The 26920-nt window shown below is 39.0% G+C and overlaps 1 protein-coding gene across 3 annotated transcripts in view; it reads left to right on the plus strand.

Annotated features, from left to right (window-relative positions):
- The window catches only part of nhsb (Nance-Horan syndrome b (congenital cataracts and dental anomalies)), a 395407-nt gene that overhangs the window by 308257 nt on the left and 60230 nt on the right, over positions 1-26920 (plus strand). For 2 of the 3 annotated variants that reach the window (XM_051927098.1, XM_051927099.1), the window contains exons 2-4: positions 11578-11730; positions 17482-17618; positions 18314-18358. In XM_051927098.1, the coding sequence (XP_051783058.1) occupies positions 11578-11730; positions 17482-17618; positions 18314-18358 (335 nt within the window). The remainder of the gene's footprint in view (positions 1-11577; positions 11731-17481; positions 17619-18313; positions 18359-26920) is intronic. The other variant, XM_028799809.2, reaches the window with a different exon arrangement.

Consider the following 26920-nt stretch of genomic DNA (forward strand, 5'->3'; position numbering starts at 1 on the left):
TAGCAGATTGTGCCATTCTTATTCCTCTTCTTCCTATTACGGTGTTCTTCATCACTTAATCACCTTCTGCAATTTGATTGATGCTCAGCAGATGTCACTATTCTGCTTTTTCTTTTTGCCATGTCACTTTCTCGATCAGTGTGCTGTAAGAAACACACAACCACAGATCACATTTGTGAAGCTACCTCATTTTTTTTGAATTTCCAAAATGTACTGGGTCATAATCTTTAGATTAAGGACAAGATCCAGGTTCTAGCCCCATTGTTTTGTTACTAATTGCGTGACATATGGACAGACCTTAGCGTTTTATGTAAATAGATAAATACTTATTTGGTGGCCGAACTGATAACTATTAAGAAATGTGTAATGAATACATATTAAGTGTTAGATAACTTGTTTGACTCCCTGGTCTAGACTATTCACAGAACACCAATGAGAAAATAGTTATTCATAATAGTTTAAAAGCTATTAAATATTTTATAGAACCTAATGAACTTTAAAATCTATTAACAAAAATCTAAACTGCAGTTGACTCTGTTAAGAAGATGTTGAGTATTGCTTAAGTATTTTTTGCATATAGCATTAGTAGGCACAGTAGCACTTCTGCTTGACAGCTCCACTGAATGAGTTCCAGTTCTCAGTTCATCCATGTAGACTTTGTGAGTTCCCTAGGTGTCTGTGTGGAGTTTGTCCAAATATTTAATTGTTAGGTGAACTGGTATGTCAAGGCTGGCCTAAAGTCAGTACTTGTTAGTGTGTGAGCCTGCCCTGTACCCAAGCACGGTTATTTTCTTGCTGCAAGTCTACAGGAATAATCTCTTCCTGTCCTTGTGTTGGACTAATCAAGTTATTATAGGAAACTGATGCATTAATAGGCTGTTAGAATAAAGGACCACTGTTAAAATCAACAAATCATTTTGCTCAGTATCCCTTGTCTTAATTTACCTTATGTTATATTCCCATTTTCTTATGGTTCTACATTCAGTAGATTTAAGAACCTGATAGATAGACTGCATTTTAAAAATAATTAATGTCAGAGTTAAGTGATATGTAAACATTGTATATACATTTGTATATTTACATATTGTATGGTGATTAGTATTTTATTTTAATAGTATTGCATATGTGTAACTATGTGCACGGTATGCTGGGTGTAAAAATAATTTGTGCAGAATTTTCTAAACCTAAAGTCAGATTAGGCAGTGCATTGTGACTTGTCCAGTAAGTACGCAAACCATTTTTCTCTCACACACTTTAGCGGATTTCCCATAATGCTTTCTTTTCTTAATAATTGCAAGCAAAGCCTCGTCATCATTTTTTTTTCCTTCACCGTAATGTCTGTTTCTTGGCATGCACCCAATCACTGTCAGTATTTGTTAAATCTCTTTTGTTAAACTGTTCTTCAAAACAGAGCTTCAGCTACATCATGATGACAGGAAGAGAATACAGTGAACCTCCTTCACCACATTTAGCTATTAGTCCATCGAGAGACAATGTGAAGATGCTGCTGTGCATTTTACAACATATGCTACCCCACACTAAAGCAAAGACAGGCAAGGTGTTCTGGATTTAGTCATTTTCTAACTGATCTTTGCAAACAGCTTTCAGAGTCCAAGCAATATTTGCATTTTCATAATGTAAGATGGAGGGTAGTGAAGGGGTTGTCATGGCAACAAAGGTGTGTGTAGAAAGTCGAGAAGCAAGCAGGTGTCCAGAGTGCGATTTCAGATTTTCAAAAAAGACCACCATTTATACCAGTTATGTGATTTATTTTTGTGCAGATATCAGAATTGTATGACCACATTTTTTTGTATAAACACTTAGCAGGCACTTGGACAATGGCACTATGTAATACTATTATGTCAGAAAAAAAGCAATACAGGTCAACACAAGATAACCTGAGTAATCTGTGCTCTTTTTCCGTTCTGCCTCTAATCTAAAAACTAAAAATCTCATTTTTGAATTTGCCCTTTTTATTTCAAACCCTCAGTTAAACACAAATTTTGTAATCCAACATTTAGCTTCTCTGCACAACATTTGGTGACATGATTATCCTGCAAGTGACATAAATAGCATCCAGAAAGCTCTTTAATCACTTTTTATTCAGGAAAGCTGGACTATGTACAGTTCTTAAGGTTGGATAACATCGAGCAATCCGTCTGTTTTGTCAGGACACGCAAAGAGCTTGAAGAGGTACACATTTCAGGATGCACCACAGCTCATTTTATGAAATTAATAGATCAACTCTTCTTTCTGAATGCTTTTATGACAGACTGGGTTTTATCCTGACTAAGGTATTAGTCTTGAAACCCTGATAAAATCCCTGGCTTCTCTGTGAGTTTAGAAGTAGGTTGACCTGTGACTTTTTTACTTATAGAACCCACTGTATTCTATGCTGTAACACACACTGGAAGTTTTTGCTGAATTACACTTCATAAAATTACAATTGATTGATTTTAAATATTACGTATGGTGGTTTGGCAATGTAGTGGTTAGTGAGACTGTCTTCCAACATTTGGTTCCCGGGTTCAAATTCCACGCTGCTTATTAGGTGGAGTTTGCATTTTTGGCATGTGTATGCATGGGTTTTCTCCACTTATTCTTTGTTTCTCCAACTTCTGATACATGTATATTACAGGTTGATTATCAAGTTTAAATTGTTCCAATATGCATAAGCATACTGAGATAATTAAAGAAAGTAGTAGGGACTCCATTGCCACGTTTATGACATCAACTGTCAATGAAGTCTGTCTCTGTGCAAAAGAATTTACGTCGGTAAGTTTAAGTTGAAGTTGCACAGTGGCTAGAACTGTTCCAGTATGTGTAAGAATGGAAATGACTGTTTTGTCATCATTCTTGGTGACTGTGACTAGTCATTATCTGTGTTACATTTGTACGTTCCCCGGATGAACACATGTAATATTCTATGGGTACACCAGTTTTTATTCTACATATCTAAATTCTAAATTGGCCAACAATAGGTGTGGGTGTGTACATGAGTAAGCTCTGTGATGTTGGCACCCTTTGTTTGCAGGTATCGGCCATGTTATGTCAGATTAAGAACCACTATCCATCCTACCACAGATTAGGCTGACTGTTGATGTGAATTCAGCACTGTGTGCATGCATGAGCTCTGCGATGGATTAACATCCTAACCAGAGTTGAGTCCTGGCTTGCATTAAATGCTGCTAGGACAGGTTCTAGTGTCCCATAACTCTATAGTAGAAACAGACAGAAAATGGCTAGGATGAATATTATGTATTCCACTTCACAGCAAAGTTGTGACATTAAAATAATTTAGGTATTGCTGCACTATTACAAGCAGCACATCAACCATATCCAAAGTCTCAAAAATTAGAGCATGCAGAGTGCTGTAGAATATAGAGTAGATGGAACATAAAGATGCCAAGCAAAGGGTAACAGCAGCATCTCTTATAATACGTTTGTTATATTATTGTGATTTAGAAGGCAGTAAAATACAAATTTCATATAAATGATATCCATAAAACAACTGCACAGCTTCTTCCACTCTTTTCCTAAACAATCTGAAGAGAAATGGCATGGCCGTACTGTTCATTCCTATGTTGTGAAAGCTAGAAATCTTTTCTTATGGGATGCTTATAAATTAGGATGTTTATGTGTTCTCTGCTCTCTGCAAATCCCTAATCACAGTCACTGCCAAAAGATTTGTGGTTTGGAATAGTATTTTCCAAGAGGAAGACAGAACTAATATTAGCCGTCGCCAGCCACATCAATAGCTGCCTGTCGTGAGATCTACTGGAAAATGATGCATCACGCTAAAATATGCCAATTATTCAGTACACTTCATGTAAAATGTAATTTTGTTGCCAACCTGAAAACTTTCCTGTGAATTTTCAGGCAACTGAAGAAGGAAAAGTCTATCACAGCATACTTGTAAGACCTTTACTGTATTTTAGATATGCATAAAAGTGACGTGGGCCTGCACTACAGTGATGCAGACTCACAGCTGAAGAGACTTGGATACAGTTCTCTGTCTGCTTACTGTCTGCATAGTTTGCATGATTTTTTCTGCAATCACATGAGTTTTCTTTTCTCACATGCCAAAGTCTTATATTTAAGGTTATCCTGCAAATCTAAATTGTACTTGTGTGAGTGACGGTATGCATGTTATCTGTGCACTAGTGCTCCATCCAGAGTTGGTTTCTGCATTGTGCCTTATGCTGCTCAGTGACCCAGTAATGGAAAAGCCAAGTTCAAAAAACAAATTGATGAATCGCTAGAAATGACATTGCAAGACAATGATGCAGTGACGACCTGGAGACGAAGCCGAAAAATCTGAAGATTTTTCCTATGTGGCAGCCCCGCCATTTTGCCTTTGACCAAGTCACCTAACTGAGGCAAACAAATTAGCTACTGTTTGAAAAAAGGTGTTAAATAATAGACTGGTGGCCCTTTTATAGTTAGTTACTGTTGGGATCTCTTCTGATCCTATATTGAATAATTATAAGTGAAACAACATAATGCTTATTTAGTTTAAAGTAATTCAATAACAAAGGTTCAATACATACCGTATATTGTCACTTTCAGAGCTTTTTCCACAAAGTAAACATTACCTTTATGCATAAGATAAATCTCAGGAGGTTATTAAGATGCCTTCTGTGTTTTAAAGCACATTTATGGCAAAAAAATAGAAATGTGTATATCTTTATATTCATCTAACTATCTCTGTATCTATTTATATAAAAGATACTGTCAAAGACCAATATTTTGGTTCTACTTGTTGATCTTTAGAACAGTGTTTATTTACAGGTTAGGTTACTGTTTGACTCTAAATTAGCTGAATACAAGTATGTGTGTGTTTGTGAGTGTGTATGCAGTTTGATGTACTGGCAGCTTGTCCTGTTCTGAGTGGTTCTCACTTTACACCCATTACTATCAGAAAAGTCGCCTAGGTGGATGCTGTGTTATTTTTACAGACACTTTTACTAAAAACTAATGTATCAAGACCAGAAAAATAGTACTGCTCACAGTGTTCTGGATCTTTAAATTTGTGTGCTTTCTGTATCTGTGGATTCATATTATTATATTTTTCCCCTGGCTTTTGACCTCTGTGAATATCCAGTTTATATTTGCATGCTTGTGTGTGCCTAACCTTGCACATATTTTGATGATCCTAGATAATAGGTAGCAGAGTAGCGGGTAAATAGAGCAGAAGCCTTCTCCCCACCGGTTTTCCAAAGAGCCTTAAAAACAACAGCATGAAAGGAGCAGGCAGAGTCTGGCAGTGTGGGAGCCCTCTGTGGTACTGCCTTCAAATGGGGGATGCCCAGCCCATACTGAAGCTCTATGCTGAGAAATACTAATTTTACATTTGAATCCAGGATAGAAAAATGTGCTTACCATGTGGAAATGTTAGTTAACAAACAGTAAATGAAAGTGTACCTAGGCCCAAAAAATAATTAATCTTATTTCACTTTGCCAATATTTTTAACAATTAATTTGCTGGGAGATGTGGCTTAAAAAAGGAACATTTGTGTTTGAAACCATAAGGTTTAGTACCCACCACTGCCACCCCAAGCAAGCCACTTAACCTTTTTGGGCTTCAGTTGTAAATGTTCTAGGAAACCACCAAGGGAAGGTTTGTACCTTGAATATTGCTGTAAAAGGTTTATTTGCTTTCACCCTACAATATATGCAACACAAAGACACACTTTTCTTCTACAGAAATCAGTACCATAATTTTGTAGTTCACAAATATGAACGTGTCTCACCTTGCACTCACTAAAAATTGTATTTTGTTCAAGTTCAGCTTGTCATCCAGGAGAATGTTTATTTTTATTTTTTTAACAGAAAGCTGTATTAAAAGTGCAACTCTGTACTTTGGACAGGAACATTACCTTGAAATGAGCCTCAGGATCAGCCAAAACTACACAATTGTGGATGGTGCACTTCTGTGTAGTCACAAGTAGGCTTCAGAGGAGATTAACTTTAACACCGTTTAAAATGCTTAGGAATCATAGTAGTAATAATATCAATATTGCCAACTGCACATAGTACAGTAAAATTCTTATTTGCATTTCTGACCAACATGCAAAATGTTGCCATTCTCTGGCACCATGATAACAAGAGTTTTATAAAATACAAAAGTTTATTTTAAGTAGATCTCCTAATCTCAAGTATTTCTTACTTCAGTTCCTTAGCTCTCATTCTCTGAAGACTCTACTTACATTTGTTAGTTGAAGTAACATTTATCAGTGTACATAATTATTTGAAGACATCTAAATGTGGGCAACATTGTGAATGTATGGATTTTGGTCCTGCCATAAGCTTCCTTGTTAAATCAGGGCCAAAACTGAATACAATAGACATGTACTCAGCATTCCGATTATGAGAAATAAGGAACCCAAACACACAGACAAACATACCTTCTAGCCAGTACAATGCGTCAAATCTCCGTAGACTGTTGAGGTGTCCCATCTCCAAAATGCAATGGATAAAAGTGGAAATTTTAATTTAATTTCATACAGCATCCATTGGATATCCAAAAGTAGATAGCTACTCCATTTTATAATGCAACATCTTATTAATTGGTGCAGACGTCTAACTGAAATTTTGCTTTGTATTTTTATTGCCAGTAATTTGAAATGAATATTTTAGCTTTTAATATTTCAATAAAACGTTGTTGGGACCAGAGCCTATCCTGGCAGCATCCTACATAACCATAACACAGATCGAGATGGGATACAGGCGGCACGGTGACGCAGTGTTAGCGCTGCTGCCTCGCAGTCAGGAGACCTGGGTTCGCTTCCCGGGTCCTCCCTGCGTGGAGTTTGCTCCCACAGCCCAAAGACATGCAGGTTAGGTGTATTGGCAATCCTAAATTGTCCCTAGTGTGTCTGCTTGGTGTGTGGATGTGTGTGTGTCCTGTGGTAGGTTGGCGCCCTGCCCGGGATTGGTTCCCTGTGTTGACTGGGATTGGCTCCAGCAGACCCTCATGACCCTGTGTTCGGATTCAGCGGATTGGAAAATGGATGGATGGAGATGGGATACCATGCATACTATACTCATCCTCTTCCACTGAGCCAATTTAGAACAACCAGTCATTTCCACAATCCACTAATACACGTCTATATATGTTTACACTATTTCTTTTAAATGTTTGCCATCTGCATTAACACAAAAGCACAAAAAAAATTTAGACATCCATCCATTTTCTAACCTGCTGAATCCGAACACAGGGTCACGGGGAGTCTGCTGGAGCCAATGCCAGCCAACAAAGGACGCAAGGCAGGAAACAATCCCGGGCAGGGCGCCAACCCACCACAGGACACACACACACACACACACACACACACACCAAGCACACACTAGGGCCAATTTAGAATCGCCAATGTGCCTAACCTGCATGTCTTTGGACTGTGGGAGGAAACCAGAGCACCCGGAGGAAACCCATGCAGACACGGGTAGAACATGCAAACTCCACGCAGGGAGGACCCAGGAAGCAAACCTAGGTCTCCTTATTGCGAGACAGCAGCGCTACCACTGCACAATTGTGCCGCTCAAATTTAGACAATGTTTTTGTAAAATTTAAATTTTAAAGATGGAAATACTGAACTGTCTCACATCAACAACAAAGTAGAAGGATTAAGTTATGATGAGTAAGTGTACCAGTTTGAAAGCTGTTATGAATGAAGCTTCAGCGGTTCTTCATTTATGTGGAAGATTGCTATTACTGATATGTTTATAAAGGTTTATTATTCTCTTTGTGGTGTGTGTTTTTCCTGGACGTCATTACCTTATTTTATAATTATTATTTACTAGCTGTGTAAGGCTGTGCTGTAAAAAGCCTGGGGTCCTAGAAACTATTGAAATCGTCAGAAAAAAAAACTGAAATGTAGAGATATCAGTTAATTGAAAGGAATTACTCTGGGCATCTCTCTCCTAAGAAGATTCATTTTGCCAGCGTGCTTGCATCACTTGTGCATTAGCGGCGGGAGGAAAAGTAAAAGGGACACCGTTTTCCCGATGTTAGCGGCTAAGCGACTTTGTCTTTCTTCTGAGGTTTCATTTTGCAGACGTGCTCGCCTCGCTTGTGTTATTAGCGGCTAAGCGAGTTTTCTGTTTCCTCGGAGGAGGAGCCCTTACCTCGACTCCACCTCTCACTTCCTGGCTGGACAGACACACACACTTCCACACATAGACATTTATATATAAGATAATTACAGTGCCAGCTGCTAGTCCTGTGATCACTGTGATCTTCATCATCAGGCAGACGTTATTTAAGATGACAGTTACTTAGTCTCAATAGTTTAACTTTGGTTGCAAATAAAATTATATTAAGCATTAGTTTACAGTAGATAGGGGAAAAAATCCTTAGTTTGTGCCTGCCCTTCTCGGTAGAAAACTGTGCTTTTTTACTTTGTCTCTGGTGTAGTGTAGTGGTTGTAGTTGTAGACTTCCTGATTCCAGACTCTTCCTCAGTGTCAAATTATGATTCTTACCTACACCATTTAGTTTTCAGTTTCCCTGCTGAATATTCAAAATCTTGTCTATAATAGAAACCATCATTACATGGTACCCTTACAATATCCATTTGTCTGAGTCAAGGTTATAACAGTCACAATTGTATGTCTTTTTTTCTCTTTTCTGTAACCTTTATGTTCTTTTTAATTGTATCTATATGACACACTTAATATACATGCTTGGGATTCAAAGACTTTGTCAAAGGGTGTGTGGATTGGGAATGAACCAATTAAAACCATTCAAATTCAAAATATAATAAAAAACAAAATAAGCAGAGGAGGGAGATAAGCCTTTATGATATAGGAAATATACACTATTTGGACAGAATGTGTAAACATCATGTTGCCCAGACTGGGGGACTGAACCCCAGGACTCCAAAACTAGGAGGCAGTTTCACTATCTTAAGCAACCCTGTGCCCTCTTATGTCTTTAATATAACTTAACATCCTCAGACGGCTTAATCCAATTCAGAGTCATAGGGGTTCAGGGCTTGTTCAAAAGGAATTAGGCATAAGGGAGGAAAGAGCCCTGGACAGGGTGCCAGTCCATCGCAGGACCCAAAAGGCACACACCCATACATACACTCACACCAGGGCCAATTTATAATTATTTAGCATAATTTCAAATATCCTTCTTAGTCTTCCGTTTCCATATTTAGCAACTTTGTGTTGATAGAGAATGTGAAGTGTAGTTTTATGTTTAATGTTACTGAGTGTTTGTAAGTCACAACAACTTTGCTATAGCTGTTAAACCTGAAAGAGTGCTATGATTCACATAGGCAGTGATGAAGTGCATTGTATCTTGCATGTTGTGTGCTTTCAATCAACGCAGTAAATATATCAATTTAATTCCAAATAGAGGAGTCAGAGTCAGTGTTACCATAAACTGAGGAGTAGGAGTTGGAGTCGAAGGTTTTGTGCACCGACTCCACAGCCCTGCTTGTACTGTATATTACCTCACCAGTTCTGATCTTTTTAGTGACTAATATGCAAATTCATAAATAAAAATGTATTCACTATGTTCCACTCTATCCGAGTTTGTTTTTTTTCTTTTGACCATAAAATTAATAAATACCTATTCACAACTGGACTACCTGCAACCCTGAACTGGATCAAATGGATTTAGGAGTATATAGTACAGAATGTATGTATGTATAACTTATCTAACTTCATTTGATTTGTTATAAACAACAATTCCAGTAAATATTACTAAAATGGTACTTGTTAAGGTTTTTAAAAATGTGACTTGGAATGAAAATATCTAAAGCTCAGCTGCATATTAGGCTAAGTAAAGTCTGTTCAGTATATGAACCAAAGCATCTGAAAATATGTGCCAACAGAACTGGGGTGGCAGGCATTCTCAGTTATATCCCTAATATTTGCATTCTCCCTTAAAATCTTTTTTTCCGTGGTTTTCTTTAATTTATTTGTATGCCATACATGCAAGGTGCATTTTGCATGGACATTTGGGAAAATGAGCATATATATTTCAGTTAGGGACTTACTGCCAAAGAAAGTTTAAGAGAGTGTGGGGGAATAAAAGGAAAGCAAGTTTAGTTGTTGGGTATTGCAACTCATTGCATCAAACTGGACACCAAATCAAAACATATCACACATAAAGACGCAAGTTGGCCAGTATAGCATTATGATATAATCTGACAGGTTGTGTTTTAACTGTGGATGGAAATTAAAAGCTAAAAGGAAATCTGTAGGGAATGTAGGGAGAGCAAGTAAATTCCAAACCATAATAATAATAATAATAATAATAATAATAATAATAATAATACATACATATATACGTTTTACTTATATAACGTCTTTCCCATGCTCAAGGCACTTAAAATTCTGATAGCACCAGCGTTTTGCCATTAAGAGATCTTAAGTTAAACAATGCAGTATTAGCTGACGAGGGTTCAATGTGCACAGATCCTTGATCAAAGCTTATTTTAACAAGCTGCAGATTTGGCATACTGGCACTCCTATTTCCAAAGCCATGAATAGGTCGGCGTATTCCTGAACAAATGCTGCAGTTGAACTTTTCATTCGTAGCCCAGCGGTGGCGGTGACCTGACGTGCAATGTAAATATTTCGCACAATGCCAGTGTCTTTTAGGACATTCCAGTCTGACCATTTGCTCTGGACAAACTGTTTAATATGAAGACGTTTGTGATGAGACTATTGTAACATAGTACAGAGCAATATTTATATGCTGATAGTAGGGAAGCAGCACAGCATAGCGGAGAAGGTGAGACAGTCGGGGTTGGTGGCGCAGATGAGCGGCGGTACTAAGCAGCAGAAGAAGCACATAGGAGATATTAAAAGATGCACATGAAGATATCAGAAATCGGAGGTTCCAATGTACAGCCACATACATATAACGCTGGGTATTACAGGCGTGATCGCCTCAGAGCTGCAAACCAGGTGGGTGAAAAAGCAGATAATTTCTCAGTCATTAAGCACGTATAGAAGGAATCGAGAACAATCCAGTAGATCCATTATAACGAAGAAGACACCATCTCCGTCTGCGGACCTAGATCGATACGGTGCAAAGAAATGTTCGTAAGACTCGTCCCGTGAACCACAGAAAGATTAACTTGTCTTTAAAAATAAATCTAAATCAGCGCAGTTCGAGTCAGATGCATCCATGAACTATACATACAATAAAAAAAGTGAAAGAAGTGTAAGAAGTGCAAACTTAACGCGAATTTTAACGAAAAGAGTTAACAGGGAGGATAGGCAGCAACATACGTGCGCTTGCGTCGCCTCCACTGTTTAGCTGACACCAATGTCCAGAATTTATGTTCCGTTTTCATTTATATTTTCACACAAAGTAATTCAAAAGACAAGTGCAAAACTTCCCTCGCACGTGCACATGACCACCTTAAACACTAGGTTGCACTGCACATAGAAAAAAGGGGAACTTTGAATAGATGTTTACTGACTGTAATGCTGGCCGTTTTGGTTTTAAAATTAGTTGTTGTGGCTCGAACTCAAGAAGTATCACAGATCTTTATTGTTTGGCCTCCTATTTTCCTGAATAATACATATATGTTTATTCTTTTTATTTTAACAGCTGTATCAAACCTGGACGTGGAAAGCAAGCTAACAAAACATTATCAGGCTCCTTGGCACCAGCAACGCAATGTGTTCCATCCTTCCACTAGGCCGCCCTGTATCCAGGAGCTTCACCGGCATGCAAAGCAGAACCTGCGAGCACTCCATCGAGGTAAGAATGCACATCGCATCTGGCTGAAATACGACACTTAATGACTACACTATTGCAAGTGCAAGAATATGGTTTTGTAATGCAAGGGATTTTTAAATCAGCTTAATGTTTAACATTAAGAACAAAATACTAGTGTGTGTTTTTTTTACTAGCTTACTTTGATCTCAGTCAACACATCCCATGAACTAGAGATGACTTCGTGTTTTGCCTTACCAATTCACTTCGGATGAATAGCTGACAAAAAAAATATGTGGGCAGATGCTGCCCCCTACTGTGGAAATAGAAAATGGACTTAACAAATCCATCCTACAATTAGGAAGTGGCAAAAGCTAATGTTCAGAAATATCCCAAAGCACGTTCTCCAGTAGCATGACGTTAATTACTAATATGTAATTATTTTACATATGCAAGCTGCTTCTAGTATTTAAGTATTATAAACTCCATTTATGTTGCACAGTGGTTTGCACTACTACTTAAGCAGGTAAGACTCAATTGGGATGAAGTTTCTAAACCTACTCAAGTTTTCAGCACTGCCTATCTGAAACTCCTCTGTGCCTGTGCAGATGTGTCTGTTTCTTCATAAATTACATTGATGTATACCTTACATTGATTGGTGACTCTAAAATAAATTGACCTCTATGTAATCAGTAGTGTATTGATAACTCATCCAGGGCAAGTTTATCCTGGCATCCAGGATTGTATAAAATTGTACTAAAGAGAACAATGGATGGATATATTGGCTATCTAAAATGCCTTCTTTTTCCGCGTGAAATCGTTCAAAAATTCAATTTTTTTCTCTCACCTCCTGATCACTGTTAAATTATGGTTCTTATTGCTTTTTCCAGGCAAAATAGTGTTCTACACTGAAAATACTTGCTATTCTTACTAGACATTAAGTTGCTGATTAAACCTCTAATAAACCTTCCAGTAAGCTCACTTGATTCCTACTGGTCCATTATGTTGGGAATGGTAAGCATTGATAATGCCCATTTAATAACTAACACGTCATCCATTAAGTACCCTTTTCAACATGTGGACTCAATTTTAATGGTTGAAAACTCAAACAATAGCTATTTCTTGATTTTTGATAATTTGTACTTTTCAGTTTACTCAGTTTGAATAACAGATTTTTTTTTTATATAAATGGTTTAAAAATAACAGACATCAGGTCTGGTTGTGGAACTTGCACTAGTACAGTGCGTTGCCTTACCCACCACATGACAAAACAGCTCAGGACTGAAGGAGCTGGTCCACCACAGCAACAGCAACTCCTTGAGTATGATAGCCATCAAAGCAGTCACACCAATAAAAGGTATACCTGCCTACAGGGATCTGGCCAGTCCCAAGTCTGTGCACCTCAGAGAGTGCCGCCACTGTAATATGGAGTTTACAAAGCTCCTCCCCCAGCAAAGGAAGATGATCATCATGCAGGAAAGACTAGATGAGGTAGATGACTAGAGAGACAGATGAGATAGGTGACTTGATGATCATCATGCCAGAGAGACTAGACCAGGAGTCCCCAATTCCAGTCCTGGAGGACCACTGTGGCTGCAGGTTTTCATTCTAACCCTTTTCTTAATAAGTGACCTATTTTTGCTGCTAATTAACTTCTTTTGAATTCATTTTAATTGACTTCTCTTTTAAGATTCGTTTCCCTGAATTTCTTCATTGTTCCTCTGAATTGCTTCATTTCTTTCCTTAAATGACACCCAAAGAGAAATAAAATGTGAAGTGAGGGAGCCAAGAGAAGACCAACTAAGTCAGGGCCTCAAACTCCAACCAGTTTCACTCCAACTAGCTGCTTAATGAGGTTATTGTTGTTAATTAAACCCGTTCTTTAATTCCATGGGTTATTACTGCTCTCGTGGTGCATTAGCAGACATTTCCAAAACTGTTGATTCTCTTTTTTCTAAGAGCACTGTTCAAATGTTTTGGGGACCTGAGCAGATTGACATTCTTGAGACCTTCATCTTTCTTTATTTTCAGATATTGTATGATGGACAGCAGTTGTTTTGGCTCATTTTGTACCTCATTAGTGTTTGGCTCCTAATTAAGGAAAAAGAAACAATTAAGGTGTCTGAGTCTTCAAGAGCAAGTTAATTAAAATGAATTCAAAAGAAGTTAATTAGCAGCAAAACAGGTCACTTATTAAGAAAAGGGTTAGAATGAAAACCTGCAGCAATGGTGGACCTCCAGGACTGGAGTTGGCGATCCCTGGACTAGACTACACATGTCTACCTGGATAGGCTGCGTTAAATTGGAAGCTGAGTGCTGACATCGGAGTTGTGTGAAGTTTTTATGGTAGCTGGAATGCCAATCCTGCCACCAACCCCAAAGTTTTCCTTGCAAGTTGCAGGACCACTTGCAGAGCTGGATGCAGTTTAATGTCATGCCCAGGACATTCCCTTTCAAAATACTTTTTTAAAATATCAGTGGTTTTAAAGTTACAGACATGCTTGTCATCATTCAACTATACCTTCTTTTGCAGTCTTCTGTTGTGCTCACATGCTATGATACACATGGAATATACAAGCTGTACAGAAAGAAGTTTCCAATGAATGTTCTTTGAGGTGGTAACTATCATAGGGGACGATTCAGAGAAAACCATACAACCTAGATTAGTCAAATTTGTGTTGTAACTTTGACCTTTCAACTGAACAAATAAAAAACCAATAATCAGGTCAACCAGAAAAGGCATTTCCCTGGTTAAAAATTGTGTTTTAAGGGCTTTGTGATTTAATGTGCTTAGTTTGTTTTTTATCTCTCTATATATAAAAAAAAATCCTGGAAAGGAAATTTCCAGGGCGACGATACGTGATCTTCCCGGAAGTTCTTGGAAGACATTTAAAAGATACGCAAGACAAAAAAGACTGGCCATGGAGCGTCTCGCGGGGACCGTAAACATGAGACTTGCTGCCAAGAGATTGTCCCAGGGCTTTCTCGAGGGGACATGGAACATGAGATTCTTGAAAGACACACCCTTGTTATCAAATAAGAGCACAGCCAGCGGTAGCACACACAGATCCTGTGCTCTGAGCAAAGAAGAAAGAGCAGCGTGGAGAAAAGAGACCTTTGGGAGAGAAAAAAGGCAGATAAAAGATTATGAAAGCAGTGGAATTATAAAGGCTCAAACAAACGATGGTGCGATAAACATGCAGAGAAAGGTACAGAATATGAAAGCAGTAAAATTCAAAAGTATTGTAGCACCCCAGCCAAGTTGAAGCCTTTTTTGTTTTAAATCACTGTTAGGTCCGATTGATGGGGGGCGGAATACAGCACTTACACAATTATGGACCATACGCTATGAGATTCTGTGGTCCCGCAACAGTTAAAGCAACAATTCCAAAGAAGAAAAAAAAAGCTTTTAAAAATGTATATCCGATTAAACAAACACAGGGGTTGGCGAGTGAAGCGAGCAGGGGGCGGAGCCCCCTAGTATTTTAAAAAACATCAAATTAGGTTGTATTTTTAATTGCTCTTTAGTTTGGGTTAAGTAGCAGATAAACACTGACCTGGACTTCCACACATGGTTTCAGTCCAAAATTCATGTGAACAAAGTGTTAACCTTTAAATATTGCCACTAAACAAGAGCAATCTCTTACTACTTGTCTCTACTAAGATTTGTTTTGGGTGTAACTCAGCAAGTCCATAACTTACAGATAACACATCCCCATTGGTAACTTTGCCGTCTCTCAGATTATCCTAATTTTGATTTACTTCCAGACTGGGTTGCTTTAATTTACTGTTTGCAAAGAGGCTTTTGCTCCTTTATCCATTGTAAAATGTGAAGTCAGGAGGAACTGCAGCTGTAAACTGTGTCAATATAGGTGTGTGCATGTGCATGACCTGCAAGACTATAGCCCCCTCCAAGGTTTTTCTGTTTTGCTCCTTATGCTGTTGGGACAGGCTTGGACTCCCACAACCCTACACTTAAAAAAGCAAGCTCAGAAAATGCATTAGTGTATGAATGACTTACCTAAACAGTAAATTAAGTTAGAAATACGTCTTATGTGCTTATGCCTTGTTTGTGGAAACTGAAGGTAGGTTCTCTGTGTTCAGTACATACAGTACAGGTAGTCGTCGACTTACAACTTATGCATCTTTTGACTATTTGACCACTACCACGTATCACAGGCAGATAACACTTTTCACTACACCAGCTCTGTATGCCGTGATTCATTTATCTCAATCTCAGTTTATTACCTGCAGCGGTTTTGACTATGTTCAGTTATGTTTGTCTTACAGTTACAGGAAAAAAAAGAACAATTGATGTCAATACAAAAATGAAGGTGATCAAGCAGTATGAGGGAGGAAAGAAAGCGAATGTGATTGTATGTGACTTTAACTTATCCCATTGTAACTGGTGTTCACCGCACATGTTGTACTACCACGCTCTGGCTTTGAATCCAGTTAACCTCTGAAACTTCTGCATTGTGGCTCACAATGTGCTGCTTCATGCGAATTGCCATGAAGGAGTAATGAACCATACTGAACTCCTTTATCTGTTAATGTTTATTATTAACAGGTTGAAATGTTAAAACAAAAATATATGAGTGCTCAAACTCTGCTTCCAGTTTAGATTTTGAAAAAATCACTTTACTGGTATGCTAAAAATTAATGGAAAACTTGTTTATACATTCAAACATTAAACAAAAAACACATAATGTGCATACAAAAGGAAACAGGAAAATGTGATTTTGTGTTGATGTACACTGTACTGGGACTGTGTGTAGCAAGGGAACCTAACCAATAAACAGTATTACCCAGAGTGCAGTTTAACTTGATTTCTGAGTTGATCCTAACAGAAAGAGAGGACAGGAAGAGGCCATTTCTTGTGCTGTGTTTTCTTGGCAGTGTCGGATTAATGGAGCAAGCAAACAGGTGAATGATTAAGTGATTAAGTGAATGACAGAAAGAGAGAGAGAGAGACAGTATTTTTATTGGTTCAGGAGAGGTGAACACTTGCAGTCAAATCTATTTGAGTAGCATAGTGTTGAGAAGTGTTTCTATGTATAAGAGGTGAAACAGTATTAATTATATGAATCATTACATTAATCAGCAATGTACTTATTTGTTAAAACATTTTAGTCTGGAATGTATACATTTTAAAAATACATTATTCTAGTAGCTACTCAAACCATGAGAATTTTTAGTTATTCTGTGTTATGGATTTTAGGTCATATCATCCACTAATGTGCTTAGCAGTACAGTATCCAATTACATTTGCATCTGTTGGACTCAAAGTATGTTGTAACCTATGTACAGCCCATATTTTGGTAACCCTTTAGTTTGGATACTTAAAGCATGCATGTATTACTTATTTACTCTTATTTAACAATACCTTAACAAAAGTTTCTTTTAGAGTTAGTAACACTTACAAAGCAGTGATCTTCTGAATTTCTGCAGATAAAACACAGAACTTGAAGCCTCAAAGATTCAGGTTTAGATGATAAAATTAGGCATCATTAAAGCAAACTATAACAGAAAGAATACTTAAATTTAATTGTACTACAAGGTTTTTTACGATATTATTTGCTGTGAAATGTACTTATAAAGGCTGAAGGAAAGTTATCTTTTTTCTAACGGGCACTATGGCCTAGTGATTAATGAACTGAAAATTATGTGCCAGTTGTCGTAATATGCATTATATAAAACTGTATGAAGAGTTCGGCAGAGTATTCACCATAATCTTACTTTGCTTGATAGCCATTTGACTTTGCTACCTAAACTCCTCCTCCTTCATTTTCGTAGAGCAACTACAAAGACAACGTGCCAGCAGCAGAGAGCGCAGAGTGACTATTTCCATTTCGGTGGCTCCACCAATGCCAGCTTTCCCCTCGCCGCGTACCTTGAGGAAACATGAACACAGAAGCAGGCACTTGAGAACGGTAAGATGTCCTTGATTAGATTCACCAAGGCAGCAAAAATCTTGGAAACAATTCCATGGTCATTATTTGTTAACAATTGAACATGTGGGCCAATAGGTTGAACTCATTCCAGAAGGTACTCATTTATCAAGATTAACTTCTTTACTCGTTACCAAAGACATTTTCAAAAAAAGAGCAACTGTATTTTTGCTTCTGTGCAAAAAATGCTATTAGTTATTATTTTTACAAGTTGAATCTGTAATTAATCATTAAATCATCATGAAGGGTGGGGATAGGGAAAAAAGCAAATAGGCTGTTAATTTCTCCATACATTCAAGTAGAATCATGCAATCCCTGAATAGAACATTGGGGACTGTGTTATTCATTTAGGAGGAAAGGTAGCAACAGAGCTACTGTGGAGACTAGCTCTTTCAAGGCCGCTGATGTCCCAAGGATGCATTATCACCATAGGCTTTTAGGGAAGATTCTAACCTGGCGTCCCTTAACTCAAAGCCAAACCAAGTCAATTTTGACTACTGAAGTGATTCCAGGGATTGGTTTAGAAGTGACCCTAGAAGAGGTTTTAAAGCCAACTGTTGTCTGTGAGAGTTTCACCAAAGGCTAAGAGGCCAAGAATGATGTAAGGCTTATGAAAAATGCATGGAAGATGTTGATAAAAATGTTTTTGTATCTTTTGAACATGCTGCGTCCACCAGGAGAGAACGGGCAGGGATCTAGAATTTCATCTGATACAAAGAAAGGTAATTGAGTGGAATTCAGCTAAAGTATCTCAAGCCTATTAAATAACCAAATTGTTACTTACTACAACTGTATCTAGATTTTTATATAGTTACCTTAAATAAGATAAGCATATCTTTGCCTATAGTACGATGCTCTGTATATTACACGTAAGAGATTTTATCCATCCATCCATCCATACGTCCATCCATCCATCCATCCATCCATTTTCTACTGCTTATTTATGTCCATGTCACTGAGGCAGCAGTCTAAGCAAAGATGCCCAGACATCCCTTTTCCCTGCCACCTTCTCTAATTCCTCCAGGGAGATTACAGGCATTTTCAAGCTAGCCAAGAGATACAATATAATCTCTCCAGCGTGTTGTGAGGTCTCCATCTGGTTGGACATGCCCAAAATACCTTCCCAGGGAGGTATCCAGGAAGTATCCTAATCAGATGCCCAAACCACTTCATCTGGCTCCTTTTGATGTGGAGGAGCGGCAGCTCTACTTTGAGCTCCTCTAGAATATCTGTGTGCTTGTCACCCTATCTTGAAGGCTTACCTCAAACACTCTACAGATGAAACTCATTTCTACTGCTTGCATTCTCAATCTTGTTTGTGACCATAGGTGAGGGCAGGAACAAAGGTGAACACGTAAATTGAGAATTTCACTTTTCACCTCAGCTCTCTCTTCACCAAAACTGATGAGTACAACATCTGCATGACTGTGAACACTGCTCTGATCTGCATATAGATTTACAAGGTGTCCTCAAAGTGCTCACTCTACCACCTGAATATATCCCCAGGTCAGGTCAGCAGCAGTCCTTACCTGCTATAGACTAGATGGGGGAAGCACTGTTCCTCCCTCTTTAGTTGCCTGAGCATTTCCCAGAATCCCTTTGAGGCTGACTGAAAGTCATTTTCCATGGACTCACCGAACTTCTCCCATATCTAAGTTTTTTCTTCTGCCACTGACATTGCTCCACTGTTGTAACTGACAAGCTGCTTGTGGAGTCCCACAAACTAGCCAAGTTCGAAAAGATTTCTTTAGCCTGACGACATACTGCTGATGTTCAGAACTGAGTTTGGGGATTACCGTCACAACAGGCACCAATGACTTTACTTTCACAATTCTGTGCAGCCACCTCAGCAATGGAGTCACAGAACGTGGCACATTCAGGTTCAGTGTCCTCAGCCTCTTTTGGAAAGATTTATTTAGCCTGACGACATACTGCTGATGTTCAGAACTGAGTTTGGGGATTACCGTCACAACAGGCACCAATGAGTTTACTTTCACAATTCTGTGCAGCCACCTCAGCAATGGAGTCACAGAACGTGGCACATTCAGGTTCAGTGTCCTCAACCTCTTTTGCAATGAAAGAAAAAATTATCTGGAGTTGCGAGTTGAAGATCTCCTGGACAGGGGCATCTGCCAAACCTTCCCTGCACAACCTCACTATACATGCGGCTCTGCCTGGTCTGGTCTGAGATTTCATGCTATGAAATAAAATCATCAAGACTTATGTCCAAATAGTTGAATTTTTTTTCTTTTCATATACAGCTCTTAACATCACTTTCTGTCTCAGAGTGTTACAAAACTAAATACAGACAAACCCAAAAACATTTGTCAAGGAAAACAAACACACAAATGTAACCATTTCCAATCATGCAGCACATGTTAAAGGCATGGTAGTAATAGATATAAGGAAACAACATCTCAAACATAATGCACGTCTTGATGAAACTCCTTTGGGCCTTAATTGTGCCAAGGACAGTTTTAAAAGCCCTCAGCCAGCTTGCTGTCCAGGTTCTCAAGAAGTAACTATCCACATATAAAGTGATTCACCTCCAGGTAAAATATTGCCTGTCACATTTCCAAGAAACATGACTGCAGTCAAAAATATATATATATATGGTACTATTTTTTAAACATTGAGAAGCTAAATACATAAAAATGTATGCACACCTAGAATTGCAATATCTACTTGCAGTAAGCCCAATATGACAAAATAAGCACACATCTATTTTTAAATATGCTCAATTCCATTTGGATTCTTAAAAGTACCTGGGCTGATCCAAAACATATAATAAATATCCACACTCCATAAAAGATTCCTATAATGCCAAGATTTCTAATAACCATCAATTACTGTAATAATCATATTATTACATACTGTTGGCTTTTTAATCTGCTGATTTACAGAATGTTTATGCAGAAAAGCAAATGTTTGAACGTTATTTATATTTTCCTTACATAAAAGGGGTGTCATCTGATAAGCCACATGGCTTTCTCCTGCTGAGCAGATAGTCAATAATGTATTCAATCAATATTAGACCATGTACTGTGTGTAGTTTATATTGGCCTTGAACATTAACCCTAAGTGACCTCCTCACTTTAATTGGAAAATGAATCGCTTGAACAAATGCTAATTGCCTTTACAACTTCTTGCTCATCAGTGAGGCTGCAAGGAAAGTATTGTATGTGTAATCTCAAGATAATTACTAGTAGTTGTTTAAATGAAATTGTACAAACTATGACTATTAGAGTACTTATGATTTCAGATTCAAGATCCTTCATTAACCATGAGCAAGTCACTTAATATGAACTGCTATCCATTCATTTATCAAACCTACTTAATTCAGATTGGTGGGGAACCAGAGACTATCTCAGTATCATTACACACATGGATTTTTCTTCTTTCTCTAAGCAGTACTTTCTTCAAAATATAGGGTGATATCTTTTCACACAGATGTAGATTGAATTGTTTTCTTAATCTAAAGTATTTAAGGTTGCTGAAAAGTTGTAAGTAGCTAATTAATCTGCTAATGTTGTCTCATAATCTTCTGCATCCTCCCTTTTTATATCCAGTCATCCTTCTCTAATCTCACAGACCAGTGGTTAGCAATGTTAGTCCTGGAGGGCCACAGTTGGTGCAGGTTTTCATTCCAGCCCAGTTGCTTAATTAGAAACCTGTCCTTAATATTAACAGATCTTATTTAATTTCATGGCTTATTAATATTTTAATTGTGCCATGTCAGATCATTCTTATACTGTATATTTTTTCCTTTCCAAGGATATCATCCAAATGATCGCATGCCTAAAACAGTTGGGTAAATCTCAGTCCTTCACTTTTGTTTTTCTTTAGTTTCCTTCCAAATATTTTATTAAACCAGATAGTTCATGATGAATACACACAGCTGTTAATGGTGACACGTTAGATGGAGAACTGCTGGTTCCTTTGTCATGTGTATCTTATTGCTAATAAAAAGCCTTTAAAAACACATGCAGATGTTTAAGACTAAAATAAGCAGTTATGGCTGGGAAATGTTAACAATCAAGACAAATTAAATGAACCATTAAAAATGTTGCTTAAGCAATAAGTTCATCAGCAATAATTGATTTCTCATTAATAAATTGGGTTGGAACAAAAACCAGAATCTCCATTATTGCATCTATGCATCCATTTACTTAACCCAATTAATCCAGTTAAGGGTAAAGGGGACCCTTTGATGGAAGAGTGTTTTTAACTTGAAAAACCAAGCAATGTTAAAAAAATTATATTCAATGGCCATTCAAGTACAATTATAAATACTAGCCAACCCGCGGCGTAGCATACGCCGCATAATCACACCGCTTCTTTAATGATTTTTAAGCACAGGGAAAAAAATGAACATTTGCAAAATTCGTAATTTAATAAACCACCAAGAAAAGTAACATTGCAACAATGCACGCTACGAACCAACATACAATCTTCGTTCAGTATGCAGTGCCTGCTCATGTGCCTGCCCCCAACTCCTAACCTGAGTCGCTTTCAACTGTGCACCTCTGAGTCTTTTCATTGTTCTTTGCGGTTCCTGGTGCTTTTCTATATATAATCCACCAAGTCACCCGACCATGGTAGTAGCTTGGTGGGTGTACAAAGGGCAGGGACGTAATCAGTGCGAGCGTATGACCCGCACTTACTGGGTATTCCTTGTTCGTGGGGAACAATTGCAAGCCCCGGTCTCCAGCACGAATGGGGTTCAACGGCCTACCCACGTCTCTCGGCGCCGAGTAGACACACGTTGATCCATTCAGTGTAGCGTGCGTGCAGTACGGGACATCCAAGGGCATCACAGACCTGTTAATGCTCAATCTCACACATAATTATTTATTGATGGCTAAACACTTCCGGAACAACACAGTTGTCTAAAAGGGGTGGGTTTGAGGATACAACAGTAAGTGAATGAAAAGATGGAACTCTGGAGAGAGCAACATACAATTGTCTGTGACTGAAGACTGGTTTTGGCAGATACAGGCATATCTTTTTGAAAGTTTGGCCCTGTGCCTTATTAATTGTCATCGCAAAGGCCAATCTAACAGGAAATTGTCTTCGTGTAAAAGTAAAAGGCAAATTTGAATCTGACGGGGTCAGGCATATCCGGGGAATAAGGACAGTTTGTGAGGTAGCAGCTGTGATAGTTTTACACTCCAGTACATTACGGTGAATGCTGGTAACAGACAGTCTAGTGCCATTACAAAGACCTTTTGCAGGCAGGAGGTTTCTGAGAAGCATGATGATGGATCCAATTTTAATTTTGAGTTTATGCGGAGGCATGCCAGTGGGAGTAAGACTATTAAGAAATTCCTCGGTGAATGAAAGTTGATCTGCAGGATCGTCTGTGACGATGGAGTCCACACTCGTGAAATTCACCTCGTCGGTAGGGATAAGTTTCAGCACTTGTTCATTAAGGTGTAGTGAGTCTTCGTTGGTGCCGCTTAATATAGCTTGCTGGCTGAGTTTTTCCAGAGTGACAGTTGAGAAGTCGATGTCGCCATACAGTTGTTGAACAGGATCAGAAATTAAAGGAAAACAATGTGAAGGCAATGTCACAGGTGTTCCGTTTTTCCCGTCTCCAACATCAAGGAGCCGTTGTGCGAAATGTTGTTGTTCAGGAAGAGCTCTCATATTTGTTGTCAGTGTAAGAACATGCATGTGACGCCACAAAGGGTGCTTGTTAATGCAACTGGCAACAGTAAGCATGTGGGAGCCACGCATAATGACTGGGAGTATTTGTCGGAAATCTCCACCCAATAGTTTTGTTTTGCCTCCAAATGGCTGCGTGTCACCCATGAGGTCACATAATAACCTGTCAACTGCCTGGAATGCATATGTTTGTGTCATTGGCGCCTCGTCCCATATAATAACCTTGGATTGTAGAAGATGTTGAGCATGTGGCGAGGTAGGTTTGATGTTACATGTGGAAGTAGTATTCAGCTTCAACGGTATTTTAAAAACAGAATGGGCAGTTCGTCCACCCGGTAATAATGTTGCAGCTATTCCTGTAGATGCTACAGTTGTAGGAATGTCTCCTCTAGCTCTGATGGTATGAATCAGGGTTTTGTACACAAAGGTTTTCCCTGTTCCTGCAGGACCATCTAAGAAGAAGCATCGGGGATGGGAATTGCTATATACAGCGTGTAAAACAGTATCAACAGCGTGTTTCTGTTCTGTGTTGAGTTTGTCGTAGTATCCTATAGCGTGTGAGTGTTCAGCCTGAGCGTCGAAGGTGGGAGATGAATGACACAGTGGAGGAATGTCAGTGGGGGGTAGGTGTAATTTGTGCAAGTTGAGGCCATGTGGTTGCAGCATGTCATTAATGTCAGCGAGAGCATACATGCAAGCGGTGGTTGTGGAATATTTTGTGAGAAAGTCCTCAGAAAGGGAGAGTTTATGTGTGTCCCAAAGGTGTGGAACGTTGTGTGGTTCACCGAAGACACAGATGAAAACGAACATTTCTCACAAGAATTGTGGCATTCGTATCTGGGATGCCTCTGAAAGAGTATCATGCCATATCTTGTCGTCTTTAAGAAGACCTAATTGTTGGCAAGCTTCTTTGAAAGTGTCACATTCGACGCCGTTGACTGTTCGTAGATGGTGAAAACTTGTGACACCCAACAACAAGCATTCTACCGATCACTTTTGTGCCTCCTCTGATTCTCTTTTTCCATTTTCCAGAGGATTTTTGAAATGTGTAATGTTGGGGAACATCAGTGTAATGTAACTCTACAGCTTCAGGATCTGTTTTGTTGAGTTCAAACCATGCTAACAGCATAGTGTCCTTGTGGGCGTGTCTTTGGAGAGCTTGTTCCTCATGACCCTCATGAAAGAAGATGATTTGTTGTTCCGGCAAATGAATTGGTAATTTTGTAATCATGAGAGATTTTTCTGAAAGGCTGTACTCGTTCAAGCGCCACATAGCCTCAGGAGCACTAACATACCTACCGTCAAGGAAAGTCTGTATTTCGTCATGTTGAAAAATATCATCGGCTGGCTCCCTGTGAAGTGCAATGGATGCAGCGCCGTGTCCTTTGTACACATACTTATAAAGATACTTAATACATTGAATGGACGCGCAAACTTCAACGTTAATATGAGCATTGAATTTCTGAGAAAGCCACGGATTATAAGGAACTATCCAACGGTTGTCGATATCTATTTGCCAACAACAGCAGTTCTCCCTTGTCTTCTGCGGTATATGGGGTATCCTTGTGTGTTTTCTTGAGTCTCCGCGTTGAAGTCTTTCGGGAAATTTTTGGTTCACGTGCCGTCTTTCATGCAAGGTGATTTGGCGTTGAGCGTGCCACACGGACCATGCACCATGCATTTAGTGACAATTTGGAAAAGTCGATGGTGTATTTCAGGATTTGGAAGCTCAGCGCAGACATATTTGTCTATGTCATCCTTGGTCCTTATTTTGGATTGTGAGTAAAGTGTAAGTAACATATGGCAATGAGGCAATCCTCGTTTTTGGAATTCAATGACGAAGATGTAAGCGAGAACATTGCCGAAAATATTCTTTTCCAGAATATCTGTTAGAAAATGTCACAGTTTGATATGTAAGATGCGAGCAACAATGTCAGGTCTGTGTTCTATTTGCTCATGATGGGAAATGGCATTGCAGATTTCCGGCCAAGCAGGATTGCAGGTGAAGGTTAAGAATAAGTCAGGCCTTCCACATTTGCGGACAATTGCCATTGTGTCTTGGCAGTTCTGTTGCATGTACCTTGGACTGCCTTGAAAGGTAGAGGGAAGAATGATCAATTGTCCAGGGCGGAGGTCATGGTGATGTGCTTTCGCAGTGACAGCATCCATAAGTCCCCTGTATTGCTCTACATGCAAATCTTGTTGATGGGACCGTAGGTAATGTAATCGCGCGCCTTCTGTTCTGACATATGTGTCAATGATGTATTGTTGGAAGAGTTTGCCACTGGAATGCAAGATGCTAAATGAAGATCCCATGGCAAGCCTGAGAGAATAAAATTGGAGCTGTGTGACTCGCGTTCTTTTCGCGGTTCGCTTTTCCTCAACATGGGTCAATTGTATGTGCCAGCCTGGATCTCCGTAAGGGAACAGCAGTGGATAAACTATGGGGTCACAAGTCATATTGAGAACAGAGATACGCTTGCAAGCATCTCCCCTTGGATATATGCAAATGTCGCGTTGTGCAGGAGGTTCCCCGTCTTCACCTACAAAGATAGCAGCAACATCAGTTTGACGGGACGGGGCGTTATACCTTCTCGTATCCATACTTGGATTCTCCATGAACACCATTCGTACAGCAGTAACAGGGTTACTGTGAGTGATAATGTCATGCATTTGCATGTAAGACTTTGCGAAGGGATTAACCTGTCGTATCATGTTGTCTAGTTGCAGCAACAAAATGTCACTGCAAGCGCTATTACATTCCTTTTGCAAATGTTGACTGGTAGCCTAAGCAGAATCGAAGATATATAGCTGACCATATTGTGGTGACGTGTCAGGATTGGTATATAAAGGAGAGACCTGGTGATAAATTTGACCGTGGATTCTGAAAGCATACGGCCCTTGTCCAGATGGTTGAGCGATGTATGCGCCCATTGACGAGAAAGCTAAAGCAGAGTTGTATTCCCTGATATGATCACAGTAATTTCGGGACAGCGGGTTCTTGCCAGTCAAGAGGTCTTCTAAAAAAAAGACGAGGTTTGGATAGCGGTGGCAAAGACACCTTGCTGGCATGACAACACTTGGTGTAATGTCCAGATGTGTTGACCTCTGCTGACCAATGAAGAGCATTGCAAGAAGCACATAGTGCGGTAGGTAGGCCAATGTTATGTTCTTGGACGTGAATGACGGTATCTTCTTGAAAAGCTGCAGAAAACTGAATGTGATGTTTGTGCATGAACGATTTAGTGCTGTGTTGACACTGAAGGGAACTGGAATGAGTTGTTTCGAAGCATTGCTGGCAATGTTCACATTGCATAATTTGTTCAGTTGAGTGTGTTTTTAAATGCATGTTGAGATATCTCTGCACTCGGTACGTTTTTGAACAAATGGTGCATTGAAAGATCTGTTTGGAATGCGTTTGTTCAGTGGAGTGTGTGTTTAAATGTGCTTTGAGATATTTCTGGCGCGTGAAGGTTTTGGAGCAGTGTTGACACTGAAAAGAATTCATCAGGGAATGTGTTTTGAGATGGTTAGTAAGGTATCTGTGTGCGTGAAAGTGTTTGTCGCAAATTTTGCATACAAATGTTTGTGTTGAATGGATCTGCATATGATTGTGG

Source organism: Erpetoichthys calabaricus, chromosome 4, assembly GCF_900747795.2.
Source record: "Erpetoichthys calabaricus chromosome 4, fErpCal1.3, whole genome shotgun sequence".
NCBI classification, from domain to species: domain Eukaryota; kingdom Metazoa; phylum Chordata; class Cladistia; order Polypteriformes; family Polypteridae; genus Erpetoichthys; species Erpetoichthys calabaricus.